A 27,100-nucleotide genomic window follows, 5' to 3' on the forward strand; every position below is an offset into this window, starting at 1 on the left:
AAATGGTGACCTTTGTTAAACAGTCGTCTACCAAGTTCCCACACAATTTTTTCACTAACTCCAAAAGTGGCCGAACAACCAGGAGGGTCAATACTGGAATCCCTACCAGTGTAGACCTGGAAATTATACACATATCCTTTACTGCTTTCTGACAGCATACACAATATAATCCCATACCATGCCCTGTTACTAGGAATGTACTGCTTAAAAACTAAACGCCCCTTGAAAAGGACCAAAGACTCGTCCACACTTATCTCTTTGCCTGGAACATAGACCTCTGAAAACCAATCTACAAAATGATCAAGGAAAGGCCTAATCTTAAAAAGACGTTCACAATCAGGGTGATCTCGTGGCAAGGCTAAAGTATTGTCTACAAAATGCAGCATACGAAGAAGCAAATAGCAATTATGAGTCATAGTTGCAGGAAATATAGCCGTTGCCATCAAGAGACTAGTCGACTAATAAGAAACCAGTGACGGCTTCCTTATCAACCCCATCAAAAAAGTAAAACTTAAAAACTTTTTTATCTCTTCCAGATATGTGGGAACCCACTGAGTAGCTCTAGACTGAGGCCTAAGTCTGGCAGCGTTGTCCCTCAAATATTGCTCCGCATACACATTAGTCTGCTCCACAATCTCTTCCAAAAATACATTGTCCATAAACAATTGAAAGAAATTGACAGGCAAAAAGTTTTCCGTATTGACTCTACACCCTGGGAGACCAGTAAATGCAGGTAACTGTGGCTGCTCCATGTTTGGGGCAATCCAGGTGTCAGGTCTTCTAATGGGAAACCCTTCAGCCCCAGGCTGCTGCACTCTTGGCACATCAATGTCCTCCTCTAAAACGGGCCCTTCATCTGCAGTAAGAGTGGCTTCCTCATCAGGAGAATCCTCTCGGACAGAAAACTCACTGCCAGAATCTCTCACTTCCTCCTCTGCCTCAGATGCAGAGTCAGTCTCGTAATCATGGTCTGAAAACGACTCAAAAAGCATGCCAGCAACCTCCTGAGCTGTCACTCTGCGGCTAGCCATGATCCTCACTAACAACAAATGAATTGCCAACAACCACCAGCACTAAAATAAGTAATAAACAAAGTGTAGCTTTATCACAAAGAGTTATGTACTAAAATACTATACCACTCACTTGCCTAAAACGCTACTCACCAGCAACTACTCTGCACAGACACAGCAATCACCAATGATATCCCACTAAAAATAAAAAATATAAAAGCAAATTAGACATATGACAACACAAATATCATTGTGCCCAAATCTAAGGACAATTTCACACACAATATTACATTTAGTACACCTAAAACATGCAACTATGCAAACTGCAGGACAACTACTGCCAAAACCGCAAGGATCCACAGCAAAGGAAGCAAAAGCTTTGAACTAGAACAAAAAGAAGAAATAAACTGTTATAATCAGAAATACAAATACTTCACCAGTTGACAAACATCCCGCCACCAAGAACTTAGAAATTGTCCCTGGTGCCTAAGTGGCTTCTGCCCCCCTTGGGGGCAGATGGGCCTAAAACAATAGTCCGATCTGCCCCCAAAGGGGCAGAAATGGCCAACAGCTCTCTACCCTGTTTGGGGGGGGGACCCTTGCCAAAGGGGGCGAATGGGTGTGCCCCCAGCACAAAAACAACTAAGGGGAGCAAAACAAAAAAATTCCCCTCACGTCTTGGTGGCTTCTGCCCTCTTGGGGGCAGATAGGCCTAAAAAATAGCCTGATCTGCCCCAAGGTGAGCAGAAATGGTCATCAGTAATGTGCCCCCCTTTGGGGAGCGACGCTTGCCAAAGGGGCTGCCCCCCACCCACACAAAACACACACACACAAGATCCCTGGTGCCTAAGTGGATGCTGCCCCCCTTGGGGGCAGATGGGCCTAACAAAATAGGCGAATTTGCCCCCAAGGGGGGCAGAAATGGACAACTGCTCTGTGCCCCCTTCGGGGGTGACCCTCGTCATAGGGGGAACCCCCAGCACACAAAAAAACGAAGGGAATGAAAAAGAAAAATCTCTGACATCTTGGTACCTTCTGCCCCACTTGGGGGCAGATGGGCCTAAAATAAATAGGCCGATCTGCCTCCAAGGTGGGAAGAAATGGCCATCAGTAACGAGACCCCTTTGGGGGGCGACCCTTGCCAAAGGGGCCGCCCCCCCCACCCACACAAAACACACCCACACACAAGATCCCTGGTGCCTAAGTGGATTCTGCCCCCCACCGGGGGCAGATGTGCATAAACAAAATTGGCCGATCTGCCCCCAAGGGGAACAGAAATGGCCAACAGCTCTGTGCCCCCTTTGTAGGGTGACCCTTGCCAAAGGGGGCATCCCCAGCACAAAACAAAAACAAGGGGAACAAAAAAAACAAAATCCCTGGTGCATTGGTGGTTTCTGCCCTCCTTGGGGGCAGATGGGCCTAACAATATAGGCCCATCTGCCCCAAAGGGCGGCAGAAATGACCAATACTAATGTTCCCCCTTTGGGGGGGGACCCTTGCCCAAGGGGTGCCCCAAAACACACAAAACACACACACCACACAATACCTGGTGCCTAGTGGGTTTTGACCCCCCGGGGGCGAGATCGGCCAAAAACCTGCCCGATCCATCCCCAGGGGGGCTAAAACATATTTAAAAAATTGCCCCCGGGGCAGCAACCCTTGCCTAAGGGGTCGCTGCCCAAAAACATAAGGTAAACATAATCCCTGGTGGACTAGTGGTTTTCGACCCCCCCCCCAGCTAGAGCTTCCTCCGTGGCCCTGTGCAGGACGAGGTGGTCTCGTCCCAGGCACACGGGAACTGTGTGCTGGGACGAGACCACCTAGTCCAAGGCACCATAGGGGTTAAATTTTACAGTCATGTATTTGTAAACATGACCTGATTTCACAAACATGCTTGTGCAGAGCATGATCCAAACTTTTTTATCACTGCACATGTGATGTGTAAGAAGGAATGTAATGTTCAATCTCCTATAATTTTAATCTTTTAATGTATGCTGCTTTGTTCAATACAAGTTGACAGACTAACATGCCTCTGGCAATTGTATTTGTTCAGAAAAGTGGCTCTTTCAGGTCAGAAACTTTAAACTGTTTTTGAAGGCTTGCACCCTTGCACCATGTTGAAAGGTAGCATGCTTTGCTGCTAATCTGAACTATGTGCACCAGTGACATGAATAGTCAGAAAAGGTCCTTACAACGTTACATACGATGTATGACTGACTTACATCCTAGCACTTCTTTGGCCTGCCTAGGGTCAAAGGTTTCCCCATTGTATCACAATGCAAGGGGGCCTGAGATGATGCTGCCCAGCAGCACACAAAACATCACATGTCTGAGGAATGCTTCAGGCATGTGATGCGAGATATCTCTGAGTGTTAACATCCACCCACCTTTGCCATGTAAGGTGACAAGCTCCATATCATATATACAGACAATGTACACATATCTGTGTCCAACGTGTTGAATATGCAAGATCACTGGGATGCCATAATACTGTTCATTATTATTTAGACAGTGGGGATTTGCACTATTTACAATGCAATGTTCCAATTATTGTCTTGTAGGTGGACCAGCGCCATACAACATTGGAGAAATTGAGACCTTCTGGGATCCCAACGCTACCAGTAAGTATAATGAGGACATTGTTGTAGCTCTGTAAGGTTTGTGTGTGATCATGATAGTTGTAACATTGTGATGTGTATGAAGATGTATCATTCACCTGTAACCAAATTACAATCAGTGTACAAACACAACTGAACTTGTTCATAGCATAATGTGAAATGGGCAAAGACGTCGGTCAAGGTGCATGTAGGGGCAATGTATGCAGGCCCACAGCAATCATGGACATTTACCTGCTGTGATGATGTTTGCTCACCTACTGTGTTTGGATGCTTATGGCACATGTACCATCATCTGGCACTAAATCTGCAGATGGTCAAAACATTCAACATTTGACATCCAACACATGGCACAAGCATTACAAACAAGGGTTTAACAGAGGTTGCTGCACAGTGGAATGAGCTAAGCTGAGCTTCTCTGAGCATGGTTTGTTTGCCTATGCACATATTTGAATATGACAGTGGTGCTGATGAGGTTACCAAGACATAATTAGCACGTGTTAACATTACGGTCTCAGGTAATCTGATGTGCAGCAAGTGTGTGTCCAAATGCCACATATATTGTTTCATTTTTCATCCTACTATGCTCATACATGCTGCATATGTTTATCCTCTCCTTCAACATAAGTTCTGTGTGAAAGACTATGGCATTCATGCTGATCAACACTTAACATGTTTGATGATCCATATGTGTTTCTCTAACTGTGTGAGCATTCAAAATCCAAAAAGTCAAATCTTGTGTGATCGTGACAGCCAGCTACCCATCACAAATAAACCATTATTCCTATGATAGATGCTGCAAATGTTGTTGTGATAAGCCAATATTTTCCTAATCATTGATTTGAGTCACAACAGAGGACATATGGCATCTCAAAATGTGTTACTCTAAAGTTGTTAGTACATTATCATTAGCATTTTTGTTTCTTCATTTTCTTCCTTTTATGTGAGGTGTGGATGCTGTAATCCATCCTCCTGGGTCTTTGAGCATCCCTCCGAGTAGTCCATGTGATATGTATTTCAAATGGAGCAACAGAGGACCAATTACACAGATGCCATGGAGACTGTAAGGATGGAGGCCTGCAACTCTATTTAACCAGGGTGTTGGGCAAATCATTACCAGGCTGCCTGACTGATGCACATCATGAGTGTAGCTGTCCACATAACAGGGTATGGACATATGGCTTGCAAAGTTGCAACAGGATATCAGTGTTCCCACCTCAGTGCAAACAAAATAATTTTTAGCACATTGGGCAAATGTCTTTAGTCTGCACATGTATTTTCATTGCAATTCCAATCTAGAAGCTTCTTCCCCACTTCAAAGGCACAGCTCTGTATAAATATGGACTTCAGACACCAACCCTTCAGTACACTTCTGGACCCGTGGATACTCTGCCTAGAGGAAGGACTGCTGTGCTCTTAAAAGGACTGCCACTCTGCTGGACAACCACCTTGCTGGACTGCTGCCTCTATGGATTGCTGCTTTACTGCCCTGCCATACTGCCTGAGTCAGAGGGATTGAACATGCTCCTGAACCCTGGACTCCCAGAGTGATTCCCAGGGCCAGTCTGCTGGCATCCTGTCCAGTGGCACAGGGACATAACAATCTCACAACCACTTGAACTAGCACCCAGATCCACCTAGAGCAAACCCCTGACCGTACAATTGGTGCCTATCAGAACCCTTGGTGTACCCCAGATAGGCTGAATTGAAGTATTTGGGCTCTTCCTGACTGTGAATGGGTCAGTTGGTGCTAAGATCTTGTCACTCACACAGCCAGCCAATGCAATTTCTTTCAGGCTGATCCTTCACCTGATGGAAATAAATAACTCGCTCAGAGTGCCATTGCGAAGCATCAGCTCGCCCGGTTGTGATGACAACAGGATCTTCACCCTACAGCAATGCAATCTGGGAATCCAAGTCTGATTTTCATGCTACATCAGCAACCATCTGCAATGCTTCCCCAGTCTTCGCTGCTGCTTACAGACTAGCCTGGTTCCTGTACCTGACGTGCGATCCATCACGGTTGGCCTGAACTTGTGGCTTTCTCCCAGTCTCGCACGACCAGATTGCCATGAGTGTCTCTTTGCCTCTAAGTTAAGCCTGATTGTTCCGTGCCAAGCTATTGTGACTTCGCCCTGAGAAGAATTGTGGTTGCTGCTTGGGAAGGTTTCATCTCCCAGTCAACCAGTAACCCAGTTTCTTACAACATGTAAGAGAAGATAAAAACTATACCATTCTTACCAGTGGATTTGAAGCCAATCTCATTTCCCCATACCAGATTGTAAAGGAATTAACAATTATTACTCTGTGACTATTATGAAGCATTTCCAAAGAAGACAGGGATGAAGGGGGGAGATGAAAGGAGGAACAACATGATGGAGGAAGAGTGAGGAGTGAAGGATGTGTGGGGAGAGGAAGGTAAGAATGAAGTAAGGAAGAAGAAAACTATTGCAAAAAGAAGATGAATGAAAGAAAAAGGAAAGAATGGAGGAGTAGTGGAAGGAGAATGGGAGGAAGGCAGGAAGGGGGATAGCAAAGGGCATGATGGAAGGTGGAAGAAAGGCTAGGTGAAATTAGTAAAAAATAAAAAGGAAGGGGAGGGAGAGCGATGAAGTGAGAGAGAAAGTAATGAAGGAGAAGTGATCAGTCAAGGAACGGAGAAGAGTAGGAAGAAGGGTTAAGTAAAAACAAGGGAGGGACTGTGAAAGGAAACAACACTTAGGAGGAGGGGACACTGGGGTGGGGGGAGAGTGCTAAATCGAATGAGGGAAAAGAAGAGAAAAATAAGAAGGGAAGGGAGAAACAATGCGAGAATGTAACCAGGAAGGAATGGACGAGAGGAAGACAAACATATAGCAGGACATACAGATGTGCACACCATATAATCACATCACTTCAAAGCGCTTTTCAGTTTGCAGGTGTGTAAATGAAAACACATTTGCATAATCATACACAACCACTGATTGACCTCCCCGGGATTTCTATCCCAGCCACACCCTGACGTTAAGCTTGTGATGTCTGATTCCAGGAGGGGCGTGTCCTTCTTGGGACAGCATCGCTCGGTGGCTGGGGCCACTGAAGACGCCCGATGCTTTCCGAGGAAGCCTGGAGCAGTCGGGGAGGTAGAGGAGGGACAAGCACTAACGTCGTGGGGGTGGCAAATTCCGGCCACATGGGTAAGTTTCCATTACAGCCTAGGGGCTGCACGGGATTGGTCAGGGCCGGGACAGGGTGGGGCAGAACTGCGGTACTTATAGAGCCGACGGCCACGGTCCCCTGCAGGGTTCTCGACGCTGTCCCGACCTGGCAGAAGGATGACAACGAGCGGGGAGTACTGCAGCTAACATTGGCTTTTGGTTGGGACACAACCCCAATCTCTGCTGTTCCTGCACTCACTCCTGCCGACGACCACCCACGACTGCATCTACTGCCCTGACCACCACGAGACCAGCCTAGGGGACCAAGAAACGTGCATCAATGGGACTCGAGGTGAGTGAAGTCCGCATACCTCTGCGCAATGGTTCACCCAGTTTGTGCGCATTACTCTTAGGCAGTCACCTGTGCGTACTACGACTTTCCTAATGCCAGCCCCTCTACACGAGGGTCACTGCCGCCTGTGACCACCACTCCACCGGAGTACAACGTGTGTGTGCACTGCCTCTAAATGAGCAACGTTTGTGCGCACACCTCTGTCTTTGGTGAACGGCTCTCAAGGGGTGCCCGTCACTATGAATTGTGGGGGCTTCTCGACATGAGTACAACATGCACTGCGTGTGAACATCTGTACGCAGCATTCTACAGGAAACAACTTCGCGACAGTACCATCTGTGTGCATAACGCTACAGGAGGTTTCACCTGTTGGCATCAGTGTAACAGGGGAACATCGTTGGAGGGCTCATCTTGACAAGGGTTGTGACGTTCCTTGTTCCTAGTCACGCACCCCAAATAGTAATACTGTTTTTTTACAAGCACATTATAGTTCTCACAATGCAAGCAGCTTTTGAATAAGAAGCCGAAACTGGCTGACAATGGCACACACAACATGGGGCCACTAGGTAGCTATTTAATTGGGCGAAGCCAGAAATGAATAAGGGTTCTCCAGGTGTCTTAAGGGAGGGCAGTCAGAAGGGTTGGCCTTTGTCGTTTCCAGAGGATGGCTTAGTAAACTGATCACACATGGAGTGCGCCACTCCAGGTTACAATGTGATGTATTCAGTACTTTACAAGGTCAGCATCTTCCTGCCACATGTCCCAGGAAAACAATTTGGGTGCACTCTTGCACGCACTACTGTTTCCATTATTGGTACTTCGGTTTTTGGCTTTAGTCAGTCTGCGCCATCGACAGGAGTACCGCCTGTGTTTATCTGAGTGTTTCACCCTCTGCTGGGGTACCATCCCTGTTTTCTATCATAGATTGTGTGTGCCGCTCAGAAGTAGTACCGTCTCTTGCACTCCCCTCTAGAGCCCATGCAGCAAATATGCGCAACACTCACTGCAAGAGTGCACCCCCTGCATGTTGAACTAGCCAGTGATCACATCTCATATAACAACGTACACTGATCTCTGCGGGGGTAACATATCTGGACTCCGTCCCATACTATATTCCCTGCTTCGCAGGAGTGACTTCTTAACTATTAAAGCTTCTCTTTTTGGAGGAGATATTGATGTTTTGGGCTGCTGAGTAGGCTAGGGTGAGCCAATTGAAAGCTTTTGGTGGGTCTGGATCGAGATATTGTGTGGTTGGGGTATGTTGGAGAAACACCACGGAAGGCCTGGCAGACCAAGAGTATATATTTTTACATATTTTAGCCGAGATATGCATACAGTTGTCAGGTACAGGTGGGACTGACTGTGCTGTTCTGCCTGGAGGACATTCTTTTATCAGAACAAGCTCCCAATTAATTTGTAGGTGGTTACAATGGATTCCAACCTTCGGAGCGCTTAACCGTTTGAGGCCACCGAGATCTGGCTTTGGGTGAGAAAACTCGTGATGATTTTTCTTAGCTACCAGATTTTCGGCCTTCAGTTGAGTAGGTATGGATGAATTTTGGACTGTAGAGGAAAGATCATATCTCTTATTATATATTTTACAACTTATACAAAGCAGTAAACACAGAAAGATGTATTAGCATTTTGCACTGGGTTTCTGTCACGAAAGTGAACCAGTGTTAAATGTTTATTTTTAATATACTTTCCAGCCCAAAAGCCCGTCTGTTTTGGGCTGGAGAATTGCTTTAAAGTAACTTTGCATTATTTTGAATGGGGGGGTGGGGGCATTCCATGGGTGGCACATTGGCTTTCCCATCAAACTGCCCACAGGTATTGACGCAAAGCCCTCTCCATACAAGGTTTTCCACTAAAAAATAATACTTCTTTGAGAGTGTCTCTAACTTGGAGAAAAACTTGTATTTCTCCAAACCTTTTTGCCATTGCCTGTGGGCAGCACTGTACAGCATGCCTCCAGAGTGGGAAAAGTTATAACGTTTGTCTAGGAATAATATCTTGTACTCTACATAGGGCACTTTCCTGCTGTCTCCCACAATGCAGCGCAGAAACTTTGATAGCTGCACTGCATTGTGTGACATCTTTGTAAATCTGCCCGAATGCCTTCTTCTATGAGTTGCTAGTTAAGGAATTTGAGTGCTGGCTTTCTTTCAGCCCTTTAAAAAAACAATTTTCATGTTAAAATTCGAAAATGAAAATTGGTTAATTCATTTCTCATTTTTAAGACGTACTAAATTTTAAACTAGGTGTGGATTTCTTGGAGGCAGAAACTATTAAATGATTGGAGTAATCTGAGTTACTCTGGAACATTTCTGATGTTTGCCATATATTGAGGGAGGAGTGTTTTTTCCACATAAGAAGAAGCTGAAAGTGGTGAGGGGGCCGTTGGCTAAGCAATGGTGGGATAACTTACACAAAGACAGCATCTAACACTTCCTTTTTCACGATCTGGGTTGAGTGAGAGTAGCGTGCTCCTCCTTAATTGATGGCCCTTCCAATATAAGGGGGAGTTTTTGAGCACTCTCTTGTGATGAATAGAATTGTCAAAACAATGGGAATCTCTGATTGGTCCAGTAACAATGGGTATTGTCTTTTCTAGTGGTGGCATTGTCTCTCTTTTGTTATGATAGACATCAAGAAGGGAGAGGCTCCTCTGCTGACTCTTGTAATGATGCACTTATCTACTAGGGACCCTCCAGTGATGATGGGGCGTTAATCCATAGGCTAGGGATGTCGACCTGTTTCTGAAATAACAGGTATAACTTCTTAGAGGGAGGCTGGGTGAGGGTAGGGCCTGAGGCCCATTGTGTCATTGTGCCCATTGTCCACATAACAGAGACTTCTTACTCCTGCTGAGATACCATATATTTCCTCACAGTGGGGAAGTCTGAGCCTCCTTCAGTAATGATGGACTTTGCCAACAGTGTGGAAACCTGGCCACACCTTGTATGGCCCCATAATGGGATGGCCTTGTCCTCCTTGTATGTATACATTTGGTATTTCTATAGTGCATCCTAGTTAAAAGGCAGGGGAGCACCATTGCCCCATTAACTAGCAGACTTTGTTGCTTCCTGTACTAATTACATTGCCTGTTGATATGGAATATCTCACAATTCCTATAATGATGACATTGCTCCATACAGCGTGGACTTGGTGCCTGTCTGTAATGATGGGCATTGCCACACACAATAGTAGCCTCTGATGGCTAGTACAGTGATAAGCATTGTCCCAAGAGTTAGATGCCTGTGGACACTACTGTGATGATGGTTATTGCTCCATAGAGTGGAGGCCACATTGACCAATAATGCAAATGTACCCATAAAGCAAGGCTTTTGGAAGCGTAATATGAGGAAGGGCATACTCCAATAGATTGGCAACCCTAGTCTCCTCTTGTAATGAAGAACATTATCCTATGGGATGGAAGCCTCTGATAACCACTGTAACAAAGACCCGTGCCCAATGGAGGGAGGCCCTACGAGCACTCAAAGATTGGCATTGCTCCTTAGAGTAGAAGCCTCTGACCCCTGTTCTCTGATAACCCTCATCACATCATAGATCTGCGAGCCCAGATACTATATTATAGTCATCAGAAACCCAATATGCACAACACAATCTAGGCCCTTTTTACTCCAGTGGACACAGTTTTGTAACATTTAAAAGTCCCATCAAGTCCCAGATGGCAGGATCACTGTTTCCTTGTGTGCCACTTTGCACCGTCAAGGTAAAATCCTGAATAATCACCAGACAAACATAATCAAAACTGAGTATCCACACGGTGAAAGAGGCTGTCCTCCAGGGAAGGGAATGAGCTTTTTTTTCTTAATGGCATCTCAGCTGCATTGAATCCCGGCCTAAACTGGATCCTCAGTGCCACATACCTCCACATAATTGAAGACGGGTTAGGCAAGTTCTGACTGAGGCAAGAGAACTGAGTTTTTTTTACAGTAGCATATATTCCTATTACTGAATGGAAGACAAAAATCTTTGTGACGCCTGATGGCCAACCGTACATGCAAAATTAAGAAAGAATAATTGGTGGCAGTAGCACCCTGAAAATGCTGGAAGAAATCCATGGCTTGCTTCCTTATGATCAATCAAAAGTCTAGCGAACATGCAAGGTGTCTGGTGGCAAATTATTGTACATTCAGAATAACTACACTCCCACCTGAGGACTTCATGCAAGCTAATCAGTGCAAATGGAAGCTTAAGAAAACCTCATCAGATAAGGATGAGGTGACAGTCATAAACAGTCGTGCTGCTGGGACAACAAAATACCTGTTGTGTTTAGGATGATAAAAGTGAAAAAGCTGGGTTTCAGACTTTCAGTCTTATGGTCTGATCATTTTGCTGTGGTCATCCATGTGTTATTCGTATTAATTGTTCTTGTTTTAGCTTGTTTGTATGGTTTGCTATTGCGTGAGTCATACCTTCCACTGGATACCAAAACCTGCGCAATTTTGAACACTGCTAAGTATACATTGAGTTATGTCTGCAGAAAGGCATATTAATAGTTCACATACACAATGCATGTGCACGTGCACATCTTAGGTGCAATAATTAATACATTATCATAAGGTATTCAGCAAGTTTAGATGGATTGGGTGCTGGCTCTTGGCAAGGGTGCAGGATGTGGGCAAAAGACGTGGGAAGGGGATCTTGGCACGTGCCCTAGGATCTGGGTAGTGAGAGTGAAAGAAGGGTGGAGACAATCCATGTTGACTCATACTCCCTGAAGTGTAGGAAGGAGTGCTGCAATGTTGCATAGATTTGGTAGGATGATGTGTTTTTGGTAAGGAGGAGATAACAATCATGTTACAGACGTTCCATTGATGGGGCTTTGTAACACAAAAGGAACCTTTCTTGAGGTGTTCAGATCAGAACCAGGACTGACTGACGGTTTTACATGGGACACGGGGTCACTTGCCAGGAATATTGTTGTGATCCTTTGTAACTGTCAATAGTAGATACAGCTTCAGATCTGGTGTTAGCCAAGAACGTTTGATTTTAGTAAAATAATAGGTATAATATATTTATAGGGGCTCTAAGTCAACCCTCTTTAATTACTGATTTGTTATTGAGGCATTCTCATTTCTCTTCCAGCTGCTGGGCAGTTTCCCCAGCACTAAACAATGACAAAACAAAATAAGCATTGACAAAGCTAGATGGCTGGATTGGTTTATGGCAGCAGATACTTATCAAAATAAAATATTTGAAGTGTCAGCTCTGCTTAGTTGAGGGGAATACTTGCTTCATGTTTGAATGTGTTTTGGTGTGAATGAAATGTTGTCTCTGATCTGCCACATCTCAGACACACCTGACCCCTTCACAGATCGTTTTACGAAATTCGACCTTCTCACTGATGCTTAGGGCAGTGCTGTCTTACATAGGTTCCCATGGCCAGATCCATGCCAGAATTTCTGGACATTCAGGGGCTATTTCAATTATCCCATCTTACATTCAGCGTATGAGTATTTGCCTCATGTGGTTATCCTAGTTTGTTGTAATTCTGATACTGTTAACTATCCATTAGAAAACACTGGCCAAAAACGTGTGGGTTCTCAACATACTATGTGACTACTTTCTTTGGTTGAAATATATTTAACGTTTTCCTGCTTTCCCAAAAAACACTTCTTTGACTTTAGGCCAAAATGTCAATGCCTGGTCAATGCAAAGATTTTAATATATAAGCCTAGGATACATTTACATGCAATTAAATTCATTGGCGATCTTTGTAACGGTCAGCGGTTATCACACAAAATATTTTCTTTTTCCAGCACCCTCAACTTACATTGGTGACTGTACTGGGTTAAATTCTGCTGGTGAGCTTTTCCTTTCTCTTTTCCTGCTTCCTATGTCCCTAAAGTACTTGGTACATAAGATCACGTCTCAGTGAGAAAATGTCCACCAGCCACTGACGGAGCTATATTATGGCTCGGCTTGAACAAATCTCTCTTCTGTTAAAACTGGCTGCATCTACTACAGAGATACATTTTGTATATGGCTCAGATGAGACTCTTCTGTGATAGAGGATATCTGTACCACCGCAAATTAACGGGTATCTGGGCTTGTAGATAGTTTCTCTGGCATACTGTCTTTTTAGACGGATGGGAGGCAGAAAGGCTGACGACCGAGTTGTCATTCTTAAGTTGTGATAGATTTCAGTGTTGATTGGCTCTACAGTGCTACATTAGAAAATTAGGGTGAGTTGGACGTGTTAAAATTAATTCTCTTACACACCTTGCAAACATTTAACAAAGTCAAGAATCAAGATCCTCCACTCATTAGATATAATTATAATACAATAGATGAATTACGTTTGATTGCCAAAAAAAACAAAACGGACAAACCTAGCCTCACTTTGGCACAGCAATGCATTTAAGATTGATGGTCACTCTGTTTATTGGGAAGACTAGGCGACCAAAGGCATCAATGTACTCTCTGCAGCATTGCAAACCAAATATGTCCTTCCTAATATGGCCTTTTATACATTTTTGAAACTGAAAGTAGCCCAGCAATGGGTTGAATGTCCCCACACCCTGATCCTCCCAACTTTCTTACGAAAATAAATCAAACTGGCCATATGGAATCAAAGCTGTATCACCTGTTAGCCCTTCCAGACCCTATCTCACCCATAAAGTGGCTAACTTTTGGAATGACCACCAGAACGCGCAATCTAGTCACCCTACAACTCTCTCATCTTGAGCCCGAATATGGAGCCCGCCTTTTTAAAGAAAAATTCAAAATGTATACTGGACCCCAGAGAAATTACCTGTATTAGGCCCCAGTTTCCAGTATATCCTGGATTTGCAGCATGGATACAGGAGACTTACATTTTATGCTATTCATTTGCAAATATCTAATTCCACATTGCCTTGAAATACTGCCATTCATATGAAAATATTCGAGGAACTGCTTACCATTAATCCCAACACTGCTCTTCTAGGTATAATTCCCACTGGAAACCTAGCACAGCTTAAACCCTCGCGGTTTTACTCTGTTTACTCTGTTAGACCTTTTGCTAACGAAGGACGCGAAGCTAATCCTTACAGAACGGAAAGGAAAGCGTCAAAAGCACATCATTCCACGCGTGGTGGGCTTGGTTGTGCCTCAAGAGAAGTGCTGACAATGTCATATTTCGGAAATCACACTCTGTAAATCCATCAAGGTAACTATGGGACGCTATCGACCTCTACCTTGAGAAATACAAACCACGTTGACCTCTTGTGGGTCACTTACATCAAGATTATACTGAGGCTCCTCTTTCAAACCCTCTTGCTTCTCTTTTTCCTTACTCTCTACCACTAGCTATTTTTCACAGCTGTCCTTCGTCTTGTTGTTTTCCCTTCATTTGTAGGAAATAAACTTTTCTTTCATTATAAATTACGCGCATGTGCTATTAAAACGTGTGGACCGTCACAGCAAGAATAGTCTTGATGCTATCTTTTTTTCGTCAATACTATATTTGATGTACCACTGTTCAACTCTTTATTTGCACTCATAGAAACCTTTTCGAAATAAAAAGAGTATTGGGATGAGTGTTGGGAGCCTAAGAGGCGGGTGTGGAAGGGATGCTCCAGAATTCCACTCTTTACCTTCCGGTTGCCTAAAATTGCTTAACTCCCCTCATAGAAGGCCTTCACCTGTGGTTCAGACGACACCTACGGAGTGGACATTTAACAGCATTTACGGACCAGGGTAGTGGGCTTTAAAGCTGCAGTTAGGGCTAAGCCTATCATGCCAGGCTAAATAGTCTACTACGTTTTGCTTACCCTCCCTATATTTTGACCACGAAATCCCCTCATCGCGGCACTAGAGTATCTAATAACGGCAGTAAAATTCTGATTTTTTTTTCTTCACAGTACGCCATATCGCACTTCTTCCGTGTCTAATTGCTGTCAACGTAAAGCTATTGTGTTTTAGCTTTAAAGACTGACACGAAAATTAAAATACAATTTGAAAACATAAAGTGGGGAGCCGTTGGGAAAAAGTGAGGCGCGTTAAGCTACCCTCCCGAGGACATGAACCTGTTGCCCTGCCGTTTCCCACAGTGCTTTGCGGCGGGCACAAGGCACCAAACTGGACCGTCCTGTCCCAGGAGCGGCGCAAGCAGATTTCTAGCAGGTGATAAGGTAGGAGTAATTAACTTGCAATTTGTCCAAAGGAAAACCAGTCTCCCCGGCTCCGATTGCAATCAGTTGCTGGGTTACAGGGAATTAAAATGTTTTACTGAACAATCAGGACACGGGACTTTACTGCCAGCTAGGGTGACCACCTGACATGGAGGCAAATTCTGGACAGGACTGTAAAAAAATCCAGGACAAAGGGTCAAAATTTAAAACAAAAATTTAGGACAAAGTAAATTTTACGGATACATCCAAGCATGCCCCACTACTTTATTAGTGTATTTATTTACTATTTTTTACATAGCGCTATTTATTCACTATGGTCTTTATGTGGTTGCCTCTAGGTATGCTACATTCAGGTGGCACATTATGTCCTTGTTCAATAATAAATTAATGCCTTTAAAAACGGTGTCAAGGGCATTCAAATTTCCTGGACAGAAAAGCAACAGCAACATTTTGATTATGTTTCTAAACATTTAAAAACCTATGGCAAACAGTTTGTGAAACATTAAGGTAAGTGAAATCTGCTAATTTATACACTTGGGATAAAAACATCTGGCTCACCTCAACCGCCAGTTAACATTACATCGAAAAAAAAATAATGAAGCAGAGCAGACATTGTGGGCGACAGCCTTAAATTTTATGTCAGGATGTGAGGTACCCAGAACTTGTCTGTAGTCTCGCAGAACGAGAGTGGGCTTCTGGAACTCTACACTTAGCTCAGAACTGGGAGTCCAGAATACCAACAAATAGAATTCAAGAGGAGGTTGAAATCGAGATCAGATGGGAAATCCACGGCAACTGATTCAAAGGGTCTTTGCTAAAAACTGCACAAATAAGGATGAGAAGAACAAGGTGTGACAACTACTAAAATCAGACAAGATGGGCCTGCCATTCGTATTGGAAAGTACTATGTACTTGGGGATATGTGTCAGCGGAGAGGAGAGAAACAGAAGAGGCGCTGTCAAGTGGCTGAACAAGCAGCACCCACCTACAGTACCCACCCGCCCTGGCAAACTCTGCTGTCCTCTAGTCGTGCTGCGAAGGGTGTGCAAGCACTAGACCCTTTAGAAAGTTGTGCTGCGCAGTTGCCTACTCTGTAAATATCTTACAATGGTTCTGCAGCTGAGCCAATGCTGATCCAGTGATCTGGCTCATCCCTAAGTGTCAAAGTACATGCAGATTCTCCAAAATATTTGGGATGTAATTTACACAAGCAAAATGTAGGAACATGATAAAGATTTTATAATGTAAAAATTGTTTCTATAACATATGGTTGTGTTTTCCCCTTTATATACAATTAGAGCCCATATTCACTGGGAATCAGTTACCTTTCGATACAAAGGGACTAATATCCACCATTACCCCACTGATTTGCAGGATGGCAATCTGGGGAGAGCGACTCAGTACCTCCGAGCCTAGCTTGCTTTTTGATCTTCTCTTCCACTTTAAGTAGTGGGTCACACGGCAGGGTCATTTTAAGGATTTTGGGGGCCCTCGATCAAACATATTTTGGGGGCCCCTGTTCTGAGTAGCTTTGAAATTATGATACACTTTCATCTCTTTCAGGTCACTGACAGCACACTAACACACTTGTCTGAATTCTAAATCTATTTACATCTAATATTCAAGGATTGTGATTGTGATGTGTGTTTTCAATATTGTGATATAACAGCTTCTCAGTAATGTAACTGAAAATAATCTCTGTGACACCCTCCCATTTCTAACATGTGAGGTCCTTCTTTGATCTATAATAAACTTTTTTTATGGATGCTGCCTGAAACATAAACACAACATGTCTCTGAAAAGTGTCTGTAACAGACTCACACATACCCTACATTAAAAATAAATGAAAGAAAAATAGTATTTACAGCAAGCTTTTTAAGAATTAGTCAAGGTCATCAGGGCAAGAACCTGCAGAACATGGCTGTCTCTATCAGCCCGCACCGTCCTCGAAAAGCTGGGGCCCTGGGCCAAAGCCCACTTTGCCCATGCCCTAAACATCTCTGCCACACAGCACTAGTGAAGATGGTGGTGCTACCCCACTTATTACATTTATTTGCAAACCTTCACCTGCTCAGCCCTTGTTCCTTCTTCAGGTGCCTCAACACATTCCATGTTCGATTTGGGGGCTGCGGCGCTGCCAGATAGCTCTTTCTACCCTAAAGCTACCTGTGGCTGGGTTTGGATTAGCCCGTCTGCACCTAGAACACCATTATTTATCCACACAGCTCCAATGAGTGTTTCAGTGGCTGTCTGGACACTTCCTGCATAAGATAGGGTTTATCTGTAAAGACTTTAAAGAGCGCTTACTGCATACTCATTCTTTCCTAGAGACCATTCTACCCTATGCCATCCAAGGTCATTCCATCCAGCTTTTTCTCGTCCTACTAGAACCTGTTAACTCACTAACATGAAGAAAGCCTATATGCTTTTGCAAAAGCTTTGTTAGTCCTCCCCCCTAACACAGGACAACTTCGCTCGGGGCACATTCATCAGTGGCATACTGCAGCCATCTCAAATCATATGCTAATATCACTAACATTCTAGACATTATATAGCTATTCTAGAGGTGGGCAGGCCACTGGAAGCTTGAGCTAGACTTGGGACTGAAGCCTAGCTCTGGTTCAGCTCAATGTCCTCCTGGAACCCTGAGTCCCTAATGAGCCGAGCTTTCATGTGACTTCTTCCTGCCTCTTCCCCTCTACTCTGAATGCGACGTTAAAGCCAGGGCTGCTGACTTTAGAACTGAGGAACCAGGTTTGAGTCTCAGCATCGGCTCAACTTCCTGTGATCCTGGGCAAACCACTTAATCTCACCATGGCTATAAACAATGACTGTGACCTTGTGTTATGTAAGTGGTGCTCATGTAAAGTGCTCCAGTACCTTTGGGTTGATATCACACTACATAAATCTGCAGAGAAATGCCCAAGAAGTAAAAACATAGCCTTACCTAAGAAAAGACAAAAAACTATTTCCTGACTGATTTGTACAAAGTTAAATAAGAAAGATGGGATAAATTGTGGCTTTCCTGCTTAAATTGTGTGATCTTAAGCAAATAGTGTACTTCACCAAAACTATTCTTTCTTCAGTAATGCATATGAAAGCACTTTTCAAACATGTGAGTTCTGACTACCAGTTGTACAAAGGCCAATTCTATTGGATTTAATATTTGTTGGCTGACGCTTTTTTCACTAAAGCAAAGCATAGTTATTAGCAAGATGCTTCTCTTGGCCAGTGGCTGGCGCCCCCTTCAGATTGATTCAGGCCCGCCCCCAGCACGGCCCAGCCCGAAGTTTGAAGATCTCTGCAGTACCCTTTCAAAAAAAATATCTTGTCATCAGGAAACTTTTAGTGACTCCACTAATTAACGCCTCCCAAGCAGTTGACATTTTCCACTTAACCAGTAGCACACATTTGCATTTCTTTGGAGAAGCAGACTCCCTGACAAGAAGGCACTGCCTGCCTCTCCCTCCGGAATGCTGCACAGAAGGCTCCCTCAACTTCAGCTGGGAATCTGTTTGGGAATCATTTTTTCTTGCCCTTTGGCTGAGAGTCTAAAATTACAGCTAAATGCCATCCATTAAAATTTCAGTCATGGACAATGGATGGCAGGGCTAATTTACGGGCAGTCCGTGAAAATTACGGACGGGTGGTCACCCTTTTGGCAGGCCTCTTATGAGTGGTGGTGCAAGCAGTCCAGTCGATCTCCCCTCCCCCCATTCCCTCCCACCCACCCCCCAAAGCACACAGTGCCAAAAGGCTTTACCCTATATCATTACATTTTTTGGGATTCTGCTGCTGGCAAACCTAGGGTTCTCAGATAACCCATGCAGGCAGGCCAAATGTTTCCGCTCCGGGTTTTTAATTAACCCATTAATTTCCAGTCTGAGAATTGCTGTCGTCGTTCACGACGTCAATTGCACTAACACACCTGATAAAAAACGTTTATTTAAAAGAACAGTCTAGGGCCGGAAATATTGTGTTCTGCCAGCAACTATTTAAAAGCATAACTGCCCTACAGTCTGCTGAGTTTTTTTTTAACAGTTCTATGATAGATGACATTTGATTCATATAGTCATAGGTGCCAGCTTAGGACGGGTAGACATGCCAGATTTTGAAAAGTATGTAAATGAGTTGAATTTAGATATCCTGTATGGAGGCCTGCCAACTCACATAGTGACACCACGTTGTCTAATTTGTCACAAGATTACATGGTAACTCGGTGAAGAGCCATGAACCACTATCCCACAGTTAGCTGAAGCCCTTCCACAGAATAGGCTTCCAGCTTAGCTGTAAATGTTCTGCACAACTGGGCTCCAATTAAAAGCTCGTCAGGACATGGGAAGTGGCTCCAGGTGATTTTAGTCTTCCAATGGGGAGGGACGCTCTGACAGTGTAGGAGTGCCAGAGCCCCACTCTCAACTTCCCGTCCCCTCTCAAAGGCTCCACCTTCTCTGCCTGTATGATCAGAGGCAGAAAAATATTCCAAGGTTGGCGGGTGTCTGTGTGTTATGTGAATATCCTGAAAATGTGGTATGGATCAGGGCATCTTTATTATACCTTAGCTGCCCCTAATTTACGATGAAGTGCGCTATGGGTATGCAACTGCAAAAATGCAAACAGCACTTTGATTACGTTACATATTAGCAAACACAAATTGCAGATGTAGTATCAGGTAGAGGTTTGGTTTGTTTCTATTTAAGAAGTCAGGCTAACACATCACTTAGCGGAGAATTTAAGGCTTAGAAACGAGGCTGGAAATAGTGTATGTGATGATGCGGAGGGAGGTGACCACTAACAACGGAGAATGTTCTAAAGAACCAACAAGATATCTGATAAAAAATCCAGGGCTGGACAATAGTATTACAGGTGACTTTGGGTCAAATAGCTTTGAAGACAAATAACCTTCCTCAGGACGCACGGTCTTAGGTTCGATGGACAATGTTCACTCTGTTTACAGTACATTTTTTATATTATCTAGATCATGCTATGATTTATTTTGCAATCCTGGCTGCTATAGGACCTATGAGTGCTAGCTTGCCCGATGTTAGCTGGGCATCATGTTTTCAGTCCTGTTTTTATTTTTTCATTTCACATCATTATCGAGTATGTTAGTCCCTTTAGCTCATTGCAAGAATGTACTGGCGTTTTGAAAGTGAATTTCAAAGCTGTCGTTGTGGTGTCCTGCTGAAGTGGAGGGATCTGATAACCTTAGCCATGAGGTATCATGTTTGAGCTATAGATCTCATGTAAACAACCTTCCTCCAACTATAAGAACCAGATTTCAACTATTCCTTCTGGCGAGCTGAAAGCTGTAAGAAGATCTAATTTTAGAGAAAATGAGTTCCAGAAGTTAGACTTCTCTACCAATAACCTGAGACCGCCATTTGAATAGAGCATAGCTGCATCTGTTCCATATATGTACAAAGTAGACTAACGAGGGTCAGACATTTTACAGAGTTCTGGAAAACACCCTGCATTTATTTGAATTCAATTTAGATCAGTTATTTCTCTGTTTATCTTATGGCTATACAGCTTCAAGGTACATGTGGAGTTAAGAATAGTAAATCTATACTTATCTATATTCACTTATCTTCTCAATATTTAGGCCTCAATATTTTTGCCATCTTAGACTTTTGTCCACATTATTCCATCGCACTGCCATCTACATGTAGATACAGTTTGACCAGTTTTGCTGTTTGTTCAAAAAAGAAATGCCTAAGATGCCTACACTGTAGCAGGGGCTTGTAGCCCAGGTTATCTTTAAATCAATCACACATATGTGAGCATTTTTACAAACATACTTCATAGATAAAAGAACGCTTTATTTTGAGTTTGAAAGAGATCTCTCCTGCTAGCTTCAAGTGTGTTTAGTGAACCCCTTGTTTATGAGAGTCAGAATAGGCAGCATAAGTTTATTTTACAAGACGGTTTGACTTTCAACAACGTATCTAGATAGTCGCAAGTTGGTGGCTACCATTCAGAAAGCAGCTGAAACACACTTGGTTTATCTGTGACTGCCTACCTGTCAGCATGAAGCATTTATTATTGATTCTGTTTGAGCTCTTGGTGGACTGTAGCGCTGCACAGATGCAATGGAATTAGAATTGTTTTTTGGAGAAGAGGCTGGGTTGTCTAAGGCATGCCCATTTAATGGAGCTAACAATATTAGAGGTATGCCACGCAGATCTAAGAGGGACCAACTCCATTAGCAAATTTCATATCAACCACTGTGAATGTGAATGCCATTCACATTCACTCTATGTCAATAGCCTAAAATCCGCCTTTCATGTCTGTATGTTGTACACTCCAGGTCAAGCTACCAATCAACTTTAACAGTTACTTTCCACACGTCTCACCCACAAGTCTTCAAAACTGTTCTGGGCTAACATGCCCTATAAAAAAGAGAACTTTAAGGATGCAATGAACTAACTAGGTAGCGCACACAATTGTTGCCAATGATGAGAAGGTCGGTATGAAATCGGCCAGGTACAGTCTCAAACTATGTTGGTATTAACTTAACCTCTCCTTCTTCAGTCATCAATAAAAAATACAGAATTTTCTAACATGCATTGAATCAAACTGCCATACTGTTGCATGAAGAGTTTTGCAAACAAAGTTTTATGCCAATGATAATGAGCAATCAGATCGCTGATATCTCCTGCAGAGGCTGGGCCGATGGTTTCATGCTAGAGGTATGCATGTGTTAGGACGATACCTATGCAACAACAAATCACACTAGATGGGAAAATACTCTGTTAAAAGCGACTAAGTAGATTAGGGCGGGTGTGTCCGTCATTTCTTCTGAACCTAGTAGTTGATACGCAATCTCATCTACAGTTTTGTTGATGACGATATACAATTGAACAAGGTCTGCCTTAAACTTAGGCTCCCTCTTCCAAGAACTGTGCTATTGACTTGACACCCTACCTGAAAATCAACAGATGCTTTACCCCTCTGAGCACCTCTTAGGCAACTGGAAAAATGCGTGGTATTTCCGTGTGACCTGAAATGTGACACTTGACCCTGCTAACCTCCACGTTTTTAAAAAGGTGTGTGAGACAAATCTCCAAGCTGCAGTCCACTCTGGTTACTTGTTCGAAATGGGAAATCTCATTTAACTAACTACAGTTTACAAATACAGCTTAGGAAGGAAACACAATGTTCCAGGTAAGTTTGTGTGAAGTATGCTAGAGCGTTGAGATCATTCCAGCATGGATCGCTTTTTGCTATTACCTTTTAGATCTATATCAGTATCTTTTTCAGTGACCATAGACCGTCTCTGCTCAGCAGAGTCCACATTGGTAGTGCTTTTCTGCTTTGAACATTATGGTGAAAGGATTTTTCAGCTAGGAGCACTTCTCTTTTAAATGTGAACCAAAGGTATACCTCAAAAGATGTTTTAAGTCGTCACCTTTTTGATGCAAATGCAAGACTGATTCCGTGTCAAGCACTATATAATTTGGGATACTTCAAAATGGGAACCTACCACTCTAACTTTTTTTTAACTTTTAGTAAGAACCAAACGACAAAACTGTCCAACTTCAGCTTACGCACCCCATCTCAAACACTTCTACCATTTGGTAACACGTCTTAGCCACAGAGCTGCTACGTTTTGTTCAAACACTGCACTATGTAAACGTTCCACAATGTTTATAGAGCTAATCCTATGATTAAGGTTGTGTGTTCTATAATGTGTAATTATTTCAAAATCACTTTATGGCAGAAACTGCTGACATTTTAGTTAAGGATCTCGACTTCAGCCTATATATGCAACTGCCGAACTCACTAATTCTAAACCTGCATTTTAAAGAAGCCTCTGAACTCCAGAACTTCCAGATATAATTTCAACACCCCAATTCTGGATCATCAAAATAACCTCTAGATCACCAATTCTCACTGATGATCCAGAAGAGCTGAATCCGCATGTCAGCATGTCACTCGGGAGGCTGTTTATTAATATTCATGACATGCATATCCATGCAAAGGATCTGAATGGAGGAGGGGATCAATATACTGGTTGTTCTGAAAATGCTAAGTGGTATCCACGAGGACTGCTAGCGACTACTCATGCTCTCAAACTTTGACATGTGGTTAAGTAGCAAATCTGACGTGCACCTAAATTATGGCTTTAATGAGTACTGTAAGTGGGTACATATAGCATGAATAAATCTTATTAGAAAAGAGTCTCCAGTTTGTATGCAACTTACTCATTTCATATTTTGATTAAACATCGTAACTCCAGAATATATATATTAGTTGATAATCAAACATGTATATCATCTACATTTTTGTTACACATCTCAAAATTGTACTCTTTGATTGGGCATCTAACTTCTGGAAATTTTATATTTTAGTTAAAACATCTCAGATCCTGAGTGTATAAGTTGACAAAGTAAACAAAAGACTGTCAGTTATGCCTTTACACTGAGTGCCTGATTTAGAGTTTAGCAGATGAGGTTACACAAAGATGACCAATATCCCGTCCGCTGTATTATCATTCAGTTATAACCTATGGAAATTGTAAGGCGGTGGATGGGATATCCTTCACGTTTGTGACGGAGTGACCCATCTACCAGACTCTAAATCAGGCCCTGAGTTTCTACACCTTGCTTTCACATCTCACCTCTAAAATGTCAATGCTCTCATTCGATTTTCAGCCCCTCACATGCTGTGTATTAGTTAACCAAATAATTGACATTTAAATTCTTTGTAAAAAATAGATAAGCGTTCCTGTTTTGGTTAATAATTTAGTCCTAGATGTTCAAGACATGTTAGGGGACTATTATAACAATTTAACTATATGAAAGCTAGTCAGACGTCATGCCAAGCAAAGTCTTGGTTATCTTTGCCTATGAATTTTAATAGTGTGCTTCTATTATGGCAAACATAGCTCATTTTTTTCCACGCCATGGTGGCACATGTGCAAGACTCTGCCTAAGGCTTTGATTATAATCGCATTGCTGCGAACTTCAGGGCAGCCAAAAGCTATGCACTTTAATCTTATTATCTAACATACAGATTTTGGAATATCTTAAATGTTTCTACCTGGCACTCGTTAGTCTCAGCACTGCCACTTCGCCTTGATTAAGAATTGAATTATGAAACCTAACATCTAGTAGGTGACAGCACACGCGAGCCTCAATGCAAGACTCCGTCTGAGACCTTGACCATTGCTGCGAGCTTCAGGGCAGCCAGGAGCTGATACTCTATGCACTTTAGTCTTATTGTCTAACATGCAGAGTTCGGCATATCTTAACAACTTCTACCCGGCACAGACTTATTTTTAGCATCTTATGGCTTTTAAAAATGAACGTATTTGTTTTAATAACTTTAGTGCACGTTTTAATCACTATGCACTCAAATAAATAAACAAAATAGATTTGACCCAGTAAATGAAATAGCAGGTGTGAGACTGCTACCAGCATAGCCACCGTTTATCCAAAGGGCTAAAGAGGAATCAAGTACATGTTTCTCCGAGCAGCCTGCCTTCATACCGGTCATCAGATTGGTTTAGAAGGACAAATGCAGAAGAAACGTTGTTCTGATTTGTAGGCTTCACTGGAGAAAAATTACTCTAAGGAGTATAATAGGGGGTCTCAATTTAAGATGGGCACTCTCATGTAAAAGAATGAAACGCCTCACCCACACTAGGTGGCATGCTTCATCATAATGGTCGCTACTAGCCTGCTGCAGTTTCCTGCTAACCGGCTCACCATAAACTCTTCATAGGAGAACTGCATTTGTTTGATATTCTAGTTCTACATTGGGGGCGGTCCTACCTCCTGTCAGTGTACCAATGCGATCACCTGTAAGAGGGATGAGCGGCTAAAAAATGTAAATTGTGTAATGATGGATAGATTTTTTTATTAGTCCTTTGCCTTATACAAGATTAAAACCTGGAGATGGAGGTTATTCTTAGCAGCCTGATTCATCACTGAAAAGGCTCAACATTTCTCTTCCTTTAAGAGTCACTCTGGTGGGACGGGGTGCATTTGTCAGGACATTTTAGTCACTTATTCACAATTACCATGTGTTTGGTCTGGACTGGAAGATGTAGAAATAAATGTATGAGAAAACTTTATGTCAAGGAGGTACAGGGTTAGCTTGTGCCTGAATAATTCTACAATCCTAAACATGCTTTTTCATATTAGTGCTGAGCAGTGGTGGGGTTCAAAACGGGAAGTAAAGGGAAAGTGATTATTCTCCTGCGTTTATACTCGTCTGATTCCCTGGGGCTCGGCTTCCTCAGTCCTAAATTAGATGAGAATATGACCATGAAATGAAAGTCAGTCCTTGAAATCTGGAAGATTTCCAGTTTTCTCAAGGTTCACAGTCTGTTATAAGCACCTGATAAAAATGCATAAACAGAAAGGGCCTCCTGAAGGAGAAAAACGTTGACAACCTTTTAAGCGTTTAGATTTGTTGTTAGCAAACATACAATCCCACTTACAAATGTGATTAAAGAACGAGAACAATACAATAATTATGTAAGCCCTTAAAAGTGATGTAAAGTGTGTTTTTACGATCAGAACACTAATTATCATACCACACATAATTGTCTTAGAGGGTAGAAATGGCAGCACAGGCCCTCTGTCTAAGGGTGATGTCAAAAGTTACATAATTTACAGAGAATGATCAGAGATAGATAGACAAAAAAATACCTTTCATTCTGCCCATTTTTGGAACAAGTCAAATTTGCGGGATATTCTCCTACCCCAAAAAACTGCCTCAATCGCCGGAGCTTATTTCCGGGGGTGCTGCTACTGGGGCATGTTTGGGCTGTTACACACCCAAAATTGTGTTCTGTATTAAATAGTTTGGCTACAAGTGGAGGAATGCTGGACCACGGCCATCAATATAGAACAGCATGGACGACTTCACAGCCATTTATAGGGGTCTTTTTACTTCGCCTCTGGCTCATACAAGTAACAATGCGGCTATCACTGAATTTCTTCTTTGGTTTTTAGTTACCAATACATTTTTAGAAAACCTTTTTGGGGAACTCATTTTTACGCTTTTCACACTTGACATTTCAGAGTAAATTTTTCTTCACCACAGCATGTCCCAATTCACAATACGAACACTACGTCTCCTGCTTACACGCCAACTAAGGCTCATGCTTAGTACATTACTCCTTCTCTTCCTACTAAAAACCATGGCTAACATCCAGTTTGGTTTTCTTTCAGACAAATCCTGATATTTACTCTGTGGAGGTCAATGGGACGAAGGACATAGAACAACCGGACAAGGGGCCAGACAAGGAAAAATACAAAGATCTTAAGAAAATCTTTAAGAAGAAGAAAGACAAAGGTGTGGATGATCTGAAGCAGGAACTTGAATTGGTGAGTCATGGCGATCTAGGACAACTAGCTCCCTTCATGGTGCTGTACCTGATAGCTTCAAGATCCTGCTGTTTTTTTTCAATAGCGCAATACATAGGTATGGGCCTACTCAATGCAACATCCTCAAAACATTCCATTCTATTGATTGTCATCAGATTATAGTGCACAAAAATGCTTCTAACAAAATGTATTTTTACAAACCATTTGAGGCATGTTGTATGCTTACAGCTGTGCCATGCCCCAAATGACAATCCTAAAGTCACTGATTGACATACAAAAGAAGAACACAAGACCAGGTTAGACATCATATATTTTTTTAATTTACATGAGTCTCAAAGAGTTAGTGATGAAAAGGAAAGCAATACACGCATAATACACAGAGAACACCAAACCCAGTCAACGGATTCAACATAACAAACATGACATAATAGTCACAGCACAGCATAGAGATCGATTCAGACCACCAGCCCTATTAGGGCACACAGAGGTGGCAAATCAAC

The 27,100-nt window shown here is 42.8% G+C and overlaps 1 protein-coding gene across 1 annotated transcript in view; it reads left to right on the plus strand.

The window, feature by feature from the left end:
• Nucleotides 1–6,905: 6,905 nt before the first annotated feature.
• ATP12A (ATPase H+/K+ transporting non-gastric alpha2 subunit) overlaps nt 6,906–27,100 on the plus strand; it is a 69,384-nt gene continuing 49,189 nt past the window's right edge. The window contains exons 1-2 of the mRNA XM_069224438.1: nt 6,906–7,114; nt 26,445–26,600. Of these exons, the coding sequence (XP_069080539.1) occupies nt 7,103–7,114; nt 26,445–26,600 (168 nt within the window). The 5' untranslated portion in view covers nt 6,906–7,102. The remainder of the gene's footprint in view (nt 7,115–26,444; nt 26,601–27,100) is intronic.

The sequence above is a fragment of the Pleurodeles waltl genome, chromosome 3_1, assembly GCF_031143425.1.
Source record: "Pleurodeles waltl isolate 20211129_DDA chromosome 3_1, aPleWal1.hap1.20221129, whole genome shotgun sequence".
NCBI classification, from domain to species: domain Eukaryota; kingdom Metazoa; phylum Chordata; class Amphibia; order Caudata; family Salamandridae; genus Pleurodeles; species Pleurodeles waltl.